General features: G+C 43.3%; 3 protein-coding genes across 13 annotated transcripts in view; 1 reads left to right on the forward strand and 2 right to left on the reverse strand.

Annotated features, from left to right (window-relative positions):
• The window catches only part of MBTD1 (mbt domain containing 1), a 35046-nt gene extending 27824 nt beyond the window's left edge, over nt 1-7222 (forward strand). For all 11 annotated transcript variants that reach the window (XM_057379380.1, XM_057379384.1, XM_057379381.1 and 8 more), the window contains one exon: nt 3400-7222. In XM_057379380.1, the coding sequence (XP_057235363.1) occupies nt 3400-3518 (119 nt within the window). In that variant the 3' untranslated portion in view covers nt 3519-7222. The remainder of the gene's footprint in view (nt 1-3399) is intronic.
• Nucleotides 7223-7706: 484 nt separating this feature from the next.
• Nucleotides 7707-12206, reverse strand: LOC130581331 (nucleoside diphosphate kinase). Its single transcript, XM_057379370.1, has 6 exons — nt 12146-12206; nt 10459-10753; nt 10127-10259; nt 9180-9281; nt 8379-8491; nt 7707-7943 (listed from the first exon to the last, which is right to left on the reverse strand). Exons 1-6 carry the CDS (start codon nt 12204-12206, stop codon nt 7826-7828), a joined length of 822 nt encoding a protein of 273 aa, XP_057235353.1. The 3' UTR covers nt 7707-7825.
• LOC130581341 (nucleoside diphosphate kinase A) lies at nt 11690-15590 on the reverse strand. The gene is made up of 5 exons (XM_057379392.1): nt 15308-15590; nt 14672-14804; nt 14042-14143; nt 13291-13403; nt 11690-12982 (listed from the first exon to the last, which is right to left on the reverse strand). Exons 2-5 carry the CDS (start codon nt 14798-14800, stop codon nt 12865-12867), a joined length of 462 nt encoding a protein of 153 aa, XP_057235375.1. The 5' UTR covers nt 14801-14804; nt 15308-15590; the 3' UTR covers nt 11690-12864.
• Between the last annotated feature and the right edge of the window lie 6 nt (nt 15591-15596).

Below are 15596 nucleotides of genomic sequence, written 5' to 3' on the forward strand. Positions count from 1 at the left end.
CTGTGCTCCACTGTGTCATCTGCTGACTCATCCAATCTTTCTTTTTTGCCTTTTTTTTTCCTTTGAATTTTAGTTGGTTTTATTTTTTTCTGTTAGAGAGCTTTTCATTCTCACTGATGCACCACGTCACTGAATTAATCATAGCAGAGGGTTGCAGCTGGTTCAGAACTTCAGAGGAAGGAGGTTTTGGTGTGGGTTACTGAGAATCCCAGAGGGGGCTCTGCAGAGTGCTAAAATAGAAAAATGCAYTCTGTAAAGCTGAATGGTAATGTGGATTTGGGAGTGTTGGATGTAAATAGGTCATTAGTGTGGATTATCCTTTGCAGAGAAAGTAACTATACACAGTAATAAACATTTTTGTCTTTGTATCAGAAAAAGGTAATCATCTGGGAAAACATCTTTGAAATGTGTCACTTGAAATTGTGGTTTACTAAGAAAATATATTTGAAATAGTGCAATTGTGCATCTGTATGAGTGAGCAGAGAAAAACTCTTAAAAATTCATCAGTAATATTGAAGAAGTAGATTAAAATTTTGAGCTTATATAAGCATAGTTSATATAAGGTAATCAATCTTCAGTTATGCAAGTTCACTGCAAGGATCTGGTAGCTTTTTTTTTCTCGTCCCTTTTCCTAACATCTCTGGCAACATAATGCAGCAAATTATTGCAAACAAATAGGTTGTGGCAATAGGAGCTGTCAGACAGGCTGGATGATGCTCTGCCTGCAGGACAGTTGCCAGGTTGATAGATTTAGCTTCAGATTTGCTTGATCACTGCCTTAAGCTTGCCTTATTCTGCACAGGGTGCCCTGTCAGCACTCTCTGCTGACTCTGGAATACATCCAGAGTGTCCATGTGTTATCCATTAACAGACTGGGACASGGGAACCCACCTTTAGACCCTGAGGAAAACCTTTCCTCTCTTCTGCACACCACTCAGTGCTTCTCAAGGAGCCCTTTAGCGTCACCTCAGTTTGTCATTGATGTGTGTATGCTGTGTTTGACAGAGCCTTTGATCCCAAAGAGAAGTCTTGCTTAGGGGAGAGTGTTCTGGAGCATTTGTTTGTGCACAGTTGTTCTTCTCTTATTGCAAATCTACACCTGCCCTGCATTTCTATGGTGCAAAGACATCCACAGTCTGAATTTCTGTGCCATTCAATCCCAGTTCCTGTGAAACACCTGTGTTCTTTACTTTCTGATACTCAGTGCWTTCTATGATCAACTGAGGGGAACTTTTCAACACTAAGGCTGGACAGAATTAGTTTTATTTATGGTGTAGCCTTGTAATTGTCCAGAGGTGTTTCTGTTTAAATTGAAACCAGCAAGATTACACCTTTGCAGTCTCTAGGGAAGAGGCATCACCCTGATRCTCTCTAATCAGTTTAGAACATGTTTGAGATTGGCCAGAACTCATTAATTACTTGCATATTCCTCAGCATCATTCATGGCCTGATGGGTCCGTAGCTGTAGGACAGATGCAGGCACAGAGCAGGGGATGTTTGCATGGCTTTGAACRGAGTCAGTGTAAGATCAGTAACAAAACAGCATCAGTCCTCAATTTTCTTACCCATGGGAGATCTCAGTAAGGTTCAAACCCAATTCTTTCCCCTTTTGAATTGTCATGAGCACAGGAGAAGTGTTGAGCAATTATTCACCTTGTTTGTATGAAGTGGTTTTGCTCTCTAGCAAATTCCTGGTGCTGCTTTAGTGTGCATGAGTACTTTGCATCTTTCAGTCATCTGAAATTATCTTCTCAGCACTGAAATTCAACTGTTGGACTGCTTTTAAAAAGAACCCACAGTCAGCCTGGCAGAGCAGGAGACTGTTCCCAGAGACTCACCCAGCCCTGTAGCCCATTGCTCCATTCATGTTGGGAGTTTTGAGTGTCACAGCATCAGGCAGATCAGAGACCATGTAAAAAGGGAATACCTGGCCCAACTGCATCCCTTTTCCTTCAGCTGGATGACTTCCATCATCTTTCTTTATTCTTCTTTTGAGTAACTTGGTRTGTAGCTCTAATGAAGCCTTTGTTCTGAAGGATTGGAGTTAAAAGCTGCATAATAGGGACAGATGAAGTAAGGTATCGTTAAATATCCACATSTCAGGACTTTGGTTCAAATGAGCCAGAGCCAATCCAAATCCTGRCAGCTGCTGTTACTTCTGCAGGAACTTCCTGGTGAGGGAAAGAAGGAAAACAACTTGCCTGGTGTGGGTTGTTTTGGATCCCTGACCTATGTGTAGATTTTGCTTAAGGTATTGCAGCAAAGCCAAATAGCAAATTTTGTGTCTTATCATTTAGAAAGCACTTTATTGTCCCCCAAAGATCAGGAATCTCAGAGCTGGACATGATGCAAGGAAAAGTGTTTGGGAAAAAAATAATAAGGAAGGGATTGTGGGCTGTGTAGGTGGGAGGAGGCATCTATTAAAGAAAGATGAGGAGAGCTTGCATTATGCTGCAACTTTTGACATCTCTTCCTATCGTGATTTTCAAATTTTAGTTTTATGTAGCACAAGAACTTGTTTCRACATAGAAGATGACATAGAATATTTATAAAAGAATAATCAAACAGCTTGTGAGTTACTGCAGGGCTGTCAGTAGCAGTAGGTTATGGGGTCGGTTTTTTCTTTTACTGCATATTTCTGCATTTCAAGACATTGACAACGTATATGAACTTTATATTCAATAGTTATAAACTTTGATACTCATTCATTTGGTCATAGAGAATCATTTATTTTTGTATAATCAACCCTTTAACGTGGGTACTGCACCTTTAATGAACGTTTACATGTTTTGTTTTCAGTGTTCTTTTCATTGTGCTCATATTTTGATAACCATCTCTGTTCATTAATGAAACTGGAAAACTAATTGTGGCATTATTGCTATTCATAACATTATTTTTTATGTCTTAGATCTTATTTTTCTTTAATTTTGCTAAAAGAAAAGAAGATTAAAATTACAAAAAATAATTTGCTTGAGTAGAATTTACCTTCTGGGATCTTAAACTTTTAATGACAGATTTGAGAAATCTTTGTGAATACATTTTGTTGTCTCACATTGACTGTTTGCAGTAACTGGGCTAAGTCATGCGAATTGTAGATGAACTGTTGGCCATTTCCAATCTCATTTTCACTTGCATAAAGGCTAAATAGGAAACCAAGTGGTTTTAAAGTTAAACTGGTTAAAAATACTCAATTCTTGAGAAAATCTTGACGAGATTATTTGAAATCTGTTCATATTAGAGCATTACTTTAAGTTCCATCTGCACTCACAAAGCAGTTGCTGGCTCTGGGATTCTGAGTGTTAAAGCATCACTAAAATGCAAATATAAGAAAATAGGGAATTTAATGAAAAGTCACACCTTAAATTTGGCAGATGCTTAATGTGAATTTTTGATTTGCAGTGACTTCGTTGCAGCTGAAGGAGGAGTTGCTGGAYGGGGAGGAGTACAGCTTCCTGCAGGGAGCATCTGACCAGGAGAGCAATGGCTCTGCCAGCTACTACATCAAACAGGAACCCTGAGGCAGCTCCACAGCGAGGGGCACAGATTGGTGATAGGAAAAGAACCTTTCTCCAAGACTGACTGATTCTGTTCCCACTTGGATGGTGCAGTTCGGGTGACTGTGCCTGGGGCACTTTGCTAACTGTAGATGAATTAGACTCAGTTCAGAATTTTTTGGAAGGGCGGGGAAACTATTTTAGTGAAAAAGATTTTTCAATTTATTAAAAACAAAAAAAAAATGGACACTTTTGTGTTGTATTTGAAGCTTTTGAAAGAATTTTGTAATATTTTCAAGTTCAGATTTATTGTGCATTGTTAACAAGAACTGAAATTCTAATTTTTTGGTAAGATTAAAGTTTAATTAGCATGGTTGTGGGAAGCAGTTGGAGGAAGATATAGTTGCAAATACAAATGAATTGTCATAACAAATGAACCTTTTTGGTACAAGTTGGGAGACTTTTAGACTCTTGTGAACTGCACTGGTCACGCCTCTGTTTTTTTAATTGTGAAAATAAGGCTTTTAAGCCCTGATGGAGAGGCACAAATTGTATGTGGAAAATAGTCCTGTAAAGCTCTACTCAGTGAGTAGCCCCAAGTGCAGCGGAGCCATCACCTGAGGAAGATTTGAACTTTTCAAGGTGTTTTTATTTAGTTTAAAATACCTTTTTTTATATAAGGTTTTGGGTTTTTTTAATGTTCCTTAGGGTCTGATTCAGTGCCCATTAATATCAGTAGCCTTGTCTCCGTCGACTGCAGTGGGCATTGGATGGGATCTACGAAGCTCTTGTCTGTACATGAATGTCTGTAGTCTTGGAATGCTTCAGCACATGTTTACAGAGCCCTATGCCAAACTGGAACTTCAGACAATTCCCTCATTGGAAGATAGTTTTAGCTCTGAATTTTGACTGAAGAAGCAGCTTAGMTGGACAGTCACTAAGGACTCCCTTGGTAGTGGGAAGGAACTTGTGAGTATTCTTCTGATTTTTTTTTCCATTCAGAAAGCCCTAAATGTTTACCATCTTCAATATTTATCTGTGACCATTYAGACTGATGTGCCACATGGTTTCAGGTGAGATGAAAGGAGCCCTRTGCTGTGGATTAAAAATGAGCTGAGTCCTGCAATATTCATGTCTTGCTGCAATAGAGAAACATGGTAGTTGAGACTTGAGAACAGCATTAAAATCACATGTTTTTGGTATGTCATTCAGAAACTGGATTTGTATRTTGCCTGGAATTCTTGTCTCATGTMAAGTATMCCAYAAGTCACATAAAAGGGTGAAAATGATGACCAGTTAAACGCAAAGTGGTTTTGCAGGACCTGTTAATGATTTGGATTTTATCCTTCCATATTTTTAACCTTTGTACATTTTTGTAAATGCAGTTGATGAATTGAGGTGGTTGATCAGCCCTGCAGAGCTGTGACTGGAAAAATGTGCATCAAGAGCTTTAGCTTTTACCAGTAAGGTTCATTAACTAAACTCTCAGGAATTATCTCATAAGTTCTGTAAGTGCTTCTGGGTCTTCACAGGTCCCCTTCAGAGCAGTACAATGATCATCTGACTCTTGACCATAAATTAGGGCTTCAAAAAAAATCCATCAAAATTATTAACATCTGTATTCCTACAGCCTAAGAAATACTTTAAGGATGTCAACYCACAGAGCCCCAGGAGACCATTTTTGTATATTGTTGTTTGAGCTTAAAAAAAAAACAAAACTGCATAGAAAGTTGAAAACCAGCAATTTGATTATTTTCTAAAATATTGCTCTAACTTTGGGTACAYAGTGTTGGTGATATGCACAGGTTTACCTCATTCTATGCAAGAGGGGTTAATTACGTAAAGTTTTGTATTTACTACTGGAAGTAAAACGTGTCCTGTATAGTGTAGGAATGTCTGGAATTCTCCCTTACTGGTAAAATTTCTTAAAAAATTACCCCTTTTTAATAACAGCTTCTTCTATTGACAGAATCTATTCATCAGATTACAACAGTCTGTAACTTCAGGTGGTAAAGACATTTTAGCTCTCTAAAACAGCCATAAAAAGGACTTTGTTGGACCTGGTAGACATCAAATACCTTATCTCAGATTGACCCACTCATGATGTTTATTTTAAACAGCCTAGATTGGAGAAGTAGGATTAGAGACCATTGTAGTGACACTTTGAGCCTTGATTATGTTATTTTTTCTTGTGTTCTCAATTTAATCTGCTGTAAAAACCAGCTCTGCAAGCATTGGTTTGGTTTGGTAAGTACAGCATTGTTGATTTATTTATTTTTTTTTTAATGCAACAACTTGCAGGTTGTCCCAGCCAGCTGGAATAAGGTTCTCTCACAATCTTTGCTTTCTTCTCTCATCAACAGCTTCTGACTCGAGTAGAAAACTGTCTCATTAATTTGTGTTTCAGAATGTGGAAGGTCAGGCTAGTAATGAGTGAGGTGCATTGCCAGGTCACTAAACTTGGGCTCCTGATTTCCAAGTTGGTCTTCAAATGTCGAGAGGGAAAATTAGTCCTGAACACACTTCCTGTGTTGGAGAAATGTAAGAATCTGTTCTAAAGTCTGTCAGTCTTTATGATACTCTGTTATTCATCAAACACTAAAGTCTGTGAGGTGATGTACGTTCTGGGGTACCYGTGTGACTTCAGCAGTTGGTGAAATGTGTTTTGTGTTTCTGATGCCTGGATTGTGGAATTGTCAAGTGCGGTGACATCTGTGCTGAGCAGGCCATGGGAGGAGCTGCTGGAAGGCGCTGCTGAGAGAAGCCCAAGGAAAGCAGAGCCGGGTGCTCGCAGGGGTGAGACCTGTGGGGAGAGCCGTGGTGGCTCTGTGGCAGCTCCTGGTGGTGCAAAGCATCCCCGGGGCTCTGGGATGCTTCTCTTGGCTTCCAGCCGTGGTACCTGGCTGAGAGAGCAGCGAATGTTGGACACCTGAAACCTTCAATGGGGTCGGACTCGTTTTGGCATTTGGCACAGCAGGTTTTTCTGACCATGAGGCAGCCCAAGCCCTGTCCCTGACTTGGSTGCTGCCCCTCTTTCCTTGCTCCAAATCTCTCTGCTGATCTTTGATTGTTACATTATTCTCAGCACAACTCTTAACCTGTTCCTTGCTGCATCTGAGGAAAGCTACGGCAGTTAYTGATTCCTTGTTCTACGGATACTAACACGGGTTTCAGTGTTTGTTTGGTTTTTTTATTGTTGTTTTCTGTGATGTGAATACCCTCCCTCAATCTTTGTACGATGGTGCTAATATATTTGGTAACAATCCTTTATTGGGAAGGGATTTTAAAAAACTGTGATTTCAGCTGAATTTTTCTTCTTTTTGATTTTTTTCATATTTAAAATGAAAAGCCACAGCCATTTATACAAAAAAAAAAGGCATCAGCTTTGGCCCCTGGGAAAATGTTGGGGTGGGAATCAGGATTAAACAAATGGGGTTTTTACATCATTTCTGTATGTATTTGATATATAGATCAATATCTGTACAAATTTAATCTTTTATTTTCTTGGTAATTTGTGTGGTCGGTGAGAGAGTATTTAAAGCTTTCTCATGCAATGTACATAACTCAGTGAAAAAATGCTTTTGGAGAAGTTCATGTTACTTTCATTTTTACGAGACTGCAGATTTTCAGCATGGATGTGAAAAGCATTAAAATTATAACTTTGTGTACAAGATTAAATAATTCACTAAATTTGCCTTTTTTACACAAAATAAAAATGATAAAAAGTCTTTTTTGGGATAGTGATTTGTTTTGTTTAAAAGATACTGATTGCCCTAAATGCACTTCAGCTTGTTTCTCTCAAGACAATGCMTATTAGAAATATCCACAATCTGTAAAATCATGAGTATTTGAAATAACTGGGTATGTTTGGTGTCAGACCAATGCACCAGGTGGGGCCCAGAGCACAAGTAAGGGATTTTATAAGTGAAGGTGAATTAGATAAGCATTTCTAAGAGCAAGCTTGGCACTTGATCTTACTTCATTTGGTATTAGTTTTTATGTTTATGTAAGGAGGGAAATTTTGTGGTATCCCATTTTTCTTCTAGCTGTTGGAAGCAGCTCCAGCCTCCCTTTGACTCTCCCTYTGCAAATTTGCCACTGCTTGAGTCCAGCAGTTGTGCCAGGGCCTYGTGTCCCTGGCTCCTGAAGGACTAAAATGACTTTAAGTGTATTTGAACACAGGTCTGGTGTAAGTGAAAGCACCACAAGCAATTCGTTCACACCCATTTATTKGACAGTCACTTTGAGCACTAAGGTAACCGTGGCTGCTCCCAGGGCAGCAGCTGGAATGAGATGAGGTGTTGGAAGGCACAGATCCYGGTGGGAACCCATCACTCATAGATCCAGTCGTGTGCACAGGGCTTGAAGTCGATGAGCTCTGTGGGTTTGAACCACAGGTTGATCTCCTTTTGGGCACTCTGCACAGAGTCACTGCCATGGATGATGTTCCTGTGGGAGGAGACAAACATTGTTCCCTATGAAAACACTTTCAGCAGCCTTGTTCTCAATTTACAAAAACATGGAAGAAGCATTTAGAGCTGGGAGATGACTCTAATTTCAGATACAGGGTTCCAACACCCCCCTCTAGAGCTAATTATGCCTTAGCAGGGTCACTATGGAGCTACTGTTCTACACCAGCCCCTGCCTGAGCTTACGTGCTGCTCTGGGGAGGAGCTGCATTGCAAACAAAGTCAGCTTTGTGCCATTTTCCCAAGCAGCAGCTATGGGCTGGGACCTGCAAATGAAATTCCATCAGTCTGAGGTATCAAGTACCAATTCTGCCTTTCCAGAATAAAAGACTACCAACAGATTTTGTGTTGGCAGTTAAACAGTGGGTAGGAGCTGCTGAGTTTTTTACTATTGATTAATAAACTGAGCACAAACCTTCCCACTTGAATGCAGAAGTCCCCACGGATGGTGCCAGGCTTGGAGTCTGCAGGGTTGGTTTCCCCCAGCATTACTCTCCCTGTTTTAACCACGTTGAGTCCTTCCCATACCTTAAGGTAGAAAACACAAAACAAATGCTGTTAATCCATTCTTATAAAAATTACTGACAATTCTTCTTTGCAATACCATACTCTGCAAAGAAACAGGAGCTCTACCACTAGAAATTAACCTTGATTCTTTTTTAGGCCTGTAAGGTGAGGAGGGGAAAAATTAACTGGCAGTGATTGTAAAAAAGACTATCAACATTGTTACTGCACTGAAGGAGATACTTTATCCAGTCTCAAGAGTTAATGTGCCCAACTCCAACCCTTTGTGTGGGGGTGGGATAGGGACAGCCTGCTCAGTGTTTTCATCCATTTTCACACCAGAACATGCTATTAGAGCAAGTACTTTGTTTTGGAAGAATGTAAGAAAGAATGACACCGAATCTGGCTTTCTATGTCAGACAGACTGACCCTTTTTATTGCTCAAGAGTTTTTTTGGTGCAAAAGATTTACTTTCAGGAATTTTGTTTTATACAYTTAAGCATTATAATACCCATTTTATATGTGCACTTCCCTTATTTTTAAGATATGGAAATTTCATTGTCTTAATTTAATTTTTTTCTTTTGCCACTATAAGAAGTGGATAGTTTAAAAAAATGTTTCTGCAACAATATCCCTGAATATTCTAAATAATTAATAGACCAACACAAATATATTCAAGAAAGTCAACCTGAACTAAAATCAAGCCACTTACCATGGCCACAATAGGTCCAGAGTTCATGTATTTAACCAAACCAGGGAAGAAGGGGCGGTCCTTCAGGTCAATGTAATGCTGTTTGAGAAGGTCTTCGGAGGCCTTTAAAAGGGCAGATGCAACTTTAAATATAATTTTTTGAATATCATTGAACAAAAGATGTTACATGTGTGGCATTATGGCATTAGTGACCAGATTCACTAATCATTAATGTTACGGACAGCATTAAATATCATTTTTTGAATATCATTGAACAAAAGGTGTTACAGGTGTGGCATTATGGCATTAGTGACCAGATTCACTAATCATTAATGTTACGGACAGCATTAAATATCATTTTTTGAATATCATTGAACAAAAGATGTTAGAGGTGTGAGACTATGGCATTAGTGACCAGATTCACTAATCATTAATGTTACGGACAGCATTAAATACCATTTTTGAATATCATTGAATAAAACGTGTTAGAGGTGTGAGACTCTGGCATTAGTGACCAGATTCACCAATCATTAATGTTACCGACAGCGCTGCSGTGCTATTGTGGGTATCAATGGGAGCCGCTGCTGTAACATTAAAGGAGTTCTTTGTGGCCACGCCGACAATTGTCAATACGATTTCTTTGCATGGCAGTGACTCCCAGCGATAAGCGGAGTCCGGGATCCCTGGGTGATGTAACCCAACACAAAYTCTCAGCCGAGGTCACCCCAGCTCTCCATCGGGCAGCGTTAAACCATGGAGGGAAATTCGCTGGTTTTTTGTTAAGAATGGAAGCGGCGTGCCGGGCAGGAAGGCGGGCCCGAGCCGTGCCGCAGCACATCCGCCAGCAGAGCCCGTTGTGCCGCAGGGGAAGCGGCGAGGGGAGGTTTTTCTCGGTGTGTGCGGGTGGGGTGAGCCCCTCTCGGGCAGGGAGGAAACGGGAAGCGCTCGGGGCGCGGCGCGGCACTCACGTGTACGAACTTCATGGCCACGAGGCGGAATCCCTTCTGCTCGAAGCGCTTGATGATCTCCCCGACCAGCCCGCGCTGCACGCCGTCGGGTTTGATGGCGATGAAGGTGCGCTCGCTGTTCCCCGCCATGGCGCTGCGGGCGGCAATGGCACCGCGCCGTGAGGGGACGCGCGGCCTCAAGGTCGGCGGCGGCCATGGCGGCCCCGCCCCGCCACGCGGCACCGCCACACTCAGCGCGTTCCTTCCCAACCCGCCCGGACCGGCCCCACCGAACCCCCCGAGCCCCTCCGCCCGCGCCCCCGGAGCGCCCCCCGCACCCGGCCCGGCCTCACCTGTCCGGAGCTGCCGCCGCTGCCGCCGCCCGCGCCGCTGCCGCCGCAGGAAGAGGCGGAGGAGGAGGCGGGCGCGCCGAGGATCCCCCGCCCCGCGTGAGGGAGGAGCCGCCGGGCCGGCGGCGCTTCGGGGGCGGCACCGCCAGCGCCGGGACGGAGCGGGACCGGGCCGGGCTGAGGGACCGGAGGGGACGGGATGGGGTCGGATGGGACAGGGCCGCTGGCGGGCCCGGCTGCCGGGGGCGGCTCTTGGCCAGCCCCGCTCGCACCTGTCGCCTCCGCCGCCTCGGGGGTTCTTAATTTACACCCGCAGCAACTGCGGATTAAACCTTTAAGGCGCTGAAGAGACGGCAGATGTTCAACAGGACTGAATAATTCATTAATCATCGGTGCTGGGCTGGCTGTTTCCAGGTATTCCTGCGGTCTGAGGGTTGGTACTGCCAGCCCAGCTGCACCGGACAGCTCGGCTACAGCTCCTCGAAAGGGCAGTCCTTACAGAAAATTGATGGGGGAATCAAGAAAATTATTGATAATTTTACTGGGATGTGGGATCCGTAACCCAGATACGTAATTGGTAATTTTATTGGGAAGATGAAGCTGCCCAGTGTCAAAGCCTCACAGTCCCCGTGTCACAAGGTGAAGCAGGGAGTGTGCTGCTATTTTCTATGATGTTTAACCTCTTTTTAACTGTTGTAAACCCTTTTCTAGTTTATAAAACATCTTTTCCTGAGCAAGTTATAATGGCACACCATCACTGCAGGTGGGTCACGGATGAAATCACCTCTGCAGCCCTTGCATTTTCTCTTACTGAGAGGCCAATTAGTGGTTTCACAGGGTCAATTAGTGTGGTTCCACACTGGACTTGCTCAGGAACCTCAGCCGTGCAGCAGTGCTGACCGCCACCTCCTCCCAGTCTCATCACATTAAAAACACTAATCAGCAGCTTCCTGGCAACCCCCACGTCCCCAGATAACCCACTTTTTTCTCTTTTGTGCAATATAGAAATCTCAAGTAACCTTTCGAGCAAAGATTAAACTGGACACCACTCATCTCACACCCMGGTTTGTCACATATTCCCTTCCCTCCAGCTACCTTTCACTTCATTATTTATCTCCTATAACACTGAATATTTTCAGAAAAAGAAGCTCACAGCCTTCACCTACAGCTTCATCCATTCCCTTTCTTTGTACTCATTAATTAGATACAAAACAGTATAATTAAAATTTCCTTTTATTTCACTTAAGAAACAGCAAATGTTTTATTTTGTACCATCTCTTTTTAGGAGCCCAATATCATAAGGTATCATAAGCTTTCAATTCAACATTCATTGCATAGTTCAGTATTTACTACAAGAACTCACAGTGTGGGGAAAAAAATCGTGGAGTTTCAGCAACTAATTCTGTGAAACTCTTGCTCTTAGTGAATAAAATGTTGCAGAGAAATAAATACATAATATCAATCCCTACTTCCTCATCCAGCACAACTTCTGCTGTCAAAACTGAAACACCTTCTGCAGTATTATGACTGTGCTTATTTACGTCTTTAAAATAAATACAAAACAATAGTGCTAAAGTCACTTCTGAAACAACTTATCCAAGGACAGTTTGCTCTGTAGTTCCAGCTATTGAGGAAAGGACACGAATGAGAACAAAGCTAAATTATCAGCTGTTCAGCAAACACCACTTACTGCTCTGTGCAATGTCACAGGGCTGCTGCACTGAAGTGAAGGTAGAATCTCCCTCATCCATCCTCACATTAATCTTCTTTTCATATAAAAGGGCATTTCAAAAAGGCTGGCCCATTAATCTTTCCTTAAAATGCTGAATAAATCCCTTGTGGAAGGAATAAAGCAGTGTCAGTRTGGAGGCCAGTTGTCATTTTAGCCAGAGCTGAGCTCTGAATGGGCACAGCATGTTCTGAGAGAGAAATGGGCTKTTTTCTGCAGCTGTTTTAGGAATGGGGATGCACTTAACTTGATATTAAGTAAATCCTTAAAACATTTGGGCACATTAGCAATGCATTTACACACCACCAGTTGTCCCCTAATGCTTTAGTAAAGTTAACCTCTGACTCTGAGCCATTTTCGTATTTATTTACCAAAGAATTTTTTACTCTTTTTTTTTTTTTGTTTACCAAAATACTCTTTAAGACTATAAAGTGCTTCAGAAAAATATCTATTATCTGCTCTGTGTTTTCACCTCACATCTCAACCCCAAAAGCATCTTTTAAAAAGTGTAATCCYGTCTATAACTTGACAGCTTTTAAATCAAAGCAGCAGCAAGCACTGAMTCTATTCAATATTCACAACAGAGCAACTCACAGCTTCTACCAGGGAATTCTTTGGAATAGCTACAGGCTGGCAGYTGCTCACGGACTGTGGGGATATCAGAGGATCCAGGCTGGCTGTTAATCATAGATCCACTCGTGAGCACAGCTTCTGTAATCAACCAGTTCTTCAGGAGTGAACCACAAATTGATCTCTGTCTCTGCGCTTTCCACGGAATCACTGCCATGAATGATGTTCCTAGGAAAAGGATAGAGAATATAAGAGAATTGTTAAACTTAGAGCAAAGCAAGCTTCTTGTTTTGAAGTGGTTCCCACCATRGACAGGAGCTTTTGGTAACAGTAAAGCAGGAAAAGATGCAGCACAGGCAGTGCCAGCTTTTCTCCTTATTTCTGTCAATGGGGACAATCACGGCTCAATTTCCATCCTGACATGAAATGGGCACATGGAATGGCAGCTTCATGTGTAAGACAGAGAAGGATGGAGTTCCTGCAGATATCATGGCATAACACTTGGCATTTGGTGCCTTCTGAGTTTTAAAATTTACCTTCCAACTTGAACACAGAAGTCACCGCGAATAGTGCCGGGCTTGGAATCGAATGGATTGGTTTCCCCCAGCATCACTCTTCCAGTCTTAATCACATTAAGACCTTCCCACACCTTAAAAGAAAAAAAAAATCCTTTGAGATTATTAAATTTTAGCAGCAGATAAATTACACCATCCACAAGAACACAGGGCTGTCCATCATGGCACAAATCACTATCTGAATATTTGTAATAGTGAGACAGATTTTATCATCAGTTTTTCTGCCAAATTCTTGAAGCATCTGCTGACATGGTCCCCTTCTGTACAATCCCCCTCTTCACTCGGGGTGGGGAGAGAACTATTTTCCATCTCAGTATGTCAAGCAGCCTCACAAAGCTGTCTGCTCATGGAAGAGCTGGACCTCAAYTATTTTACAAATACATTACCAAGGAGAAAAAGAGAAATATAGTAAAAATACTGTCCTTTTTCAGCATGTTTACTGCATGGCATTTCCTAGTGGGGCTTTTTTACTGTTTGTCAAGGTCCCAGCTTTGATTCCCTTTTGCCCCTGCCCTCTTCCTCAACAAATTGACTCAAAGGAGAGAGAGATTATGGGAAAAGATAAAAGGACTTAACAGTGCATCTTTCTAATTATAATATTTCAATCCAGGTTCTTAAATCCTTTTAAAAGTAAACCAGAATCCAAGAGGTGCCACAGTCTCATTGCAGGGAAGGCAATCAAGCACTGTGGTTTTCCTTGCCAGGAACTCACCATGGCTACGACRGGTCCCGAGTGCATGTACTGCACCAGACCATCGTAGAACGGCCGGTCCTTGAGGTCGATGTAGTGYTCCCTCAGAAGGTCCTCAGAGGCCTGGGTTAAAAACCAGCCAGACAGAGAAAAAAGCTTACTGTAAGAACTTAAGAGCATAGTGAAATCGCAGAGATTAACCACAGAGAGAGGGTAATCCTGAAACTTGCACGCACTTCAAAATTCAGAATTTCCARCATCTCCCTAGGAGCACTTTTGGTTGGTGAAACTTGAATAATTTGCTTTAACCACAACTAAACTTTAAAAAGTTTCTGTTGTCAAAACAGACAATTTATATGAGCTGGGATTTGTGGAAGACACTCAAAGATATGTATTAGGCATAGGATGCACCTGAAAGAATATTCTCTTCAGACTAAGGMCATCAGGTTACTAAAATTAGGGTGCTTAGCATGTCTAAAGCATTTAGCCAGAGCTGGGAATTGGAACTTTTCCAAAAACAACCCAAGCAAGACCTCTCAAAACTTCCRTTTTAAATGTTACAGAGGCCACATTTGTTGTTAGAGCATGCTGCTGCATTTGAAGGCTACGGTGGATATGAAGAAGCAGACACAGCAATCAAGGAGAGCTTACATGTATTAATTTCATGGCCACCAGCTTGAACCCTTTCCTCTCGAARCGTTTGATGATCTCCCCCACGAGCCCCCGCTGGACCCCGTCGGGTTTGATGGCGATGAAGGTGCGCTCCTCGATGCCGGCCATGGTCCTGAGCAGGGAGGGAATGRAAGTTGTTATTCCGGGACGGAGCCATCCCAGCCCGGCCCAGCCCCGTCTGCTATCTGTGGTTAGATCGGCTGCGCCTGACGGTCAGTAATCCACGRTGTCCAGCGTCCGGATAAACCGGTGTCCACACACGGCTTCTCCCGAGAGCTACAGGAGTGAGTTTGAAGCGGTGGCAGAGTGCCAAGTGTAGGAACAGCAAAAAGTAAAATCTGAAAAGCTCTGAMTGGAGTGGAGTGGAAGGTAATGACCGTCACGGATCCATCCCCCAGCGCCGTGCAATAAAGGAATAAATTAAAGTATTAATCCACAGGCAGAGTTTTCASCTGGGAACCGACAGGAGCGGAGGGATTCGGAGCCCCGCGCTGCTGCAGGAGCCCACCTGAGCGGGCAGGTGAGGGACGCGGGGCTGCGGGGAGGCTCCGCGGGGATGCGGTGACACTGCCCGGGGACCGGGGACCCTTCCCGCTGCCCCGCGACCCCTTTTACCCGCTGGTGGCCCGGTGGCTCTGGCAAACGGTGTGTCCCCCGCTGGTGGCCCGGTGTGTCCCACAGCCCGTGTCCCCCGCTGTTTCCTCGGTGCTCTCGCAGCCCGTGTCCCCCGCCGGTGCTCCGGTGGCTCTGGCAGCCCGTGTCCCGCCCGGTGGCTCTGTCAAGCCGTGTCACCGCGGGTCCCCGCCCGGCTTAGCCGTGTCCCCCCCGCGCCGCCGTTGCCGTGGCGACAGCGCGGCCTCCCGCCCGCAGAGGGCGCCCTTCCCTCCACCCGCGGGGGGATCCG

The sequence above is a fragment of the Malurus melanocephalus genome, unplaced genomic scaffold, assembly GCF_030028575.1.
Source record: "Malurus melanocephalus ecotype Western Australia unplaced genomic scaffold, MMel_1.1 scaffold_403, whole genome shotgun sequence".
Taxonomy (NCBI): domain Eukaryota; kingdom Metazoa; phylum Chordata; class Aves; order Passeriformes; family Maluridae; genus Malurus; species Malurus melanocephalus.

What these genes read in the sequence shown, in the direction of transcription:
- LOC130581331 (XM_057379370.1), bottom strand. Translation starts at nt 12,206, where the DNA reads ATGGATGAGGGAGATTCTACCTTCACTTCAGTGCAGCAGCCCTGTGAC. An exon ending in TGGCCATGAAGTTCGTACAC is followed by an intron (nt 9,282 to 10,126) that starts GTGAGTGCCGCG and finishes GCCCTTTTAAAG; the next exon opens with GCCTCCGAAGACCTTCTCAA. An exon ending in CTGGACCTATTGTGGCCATG is followed by an intron (nt 8,492 to 9,179) that starts GTAAGTGGCTTG and finishes TTCTACCTTAAG; the next exon opens with GTATGGGAAGGACTCAACGT.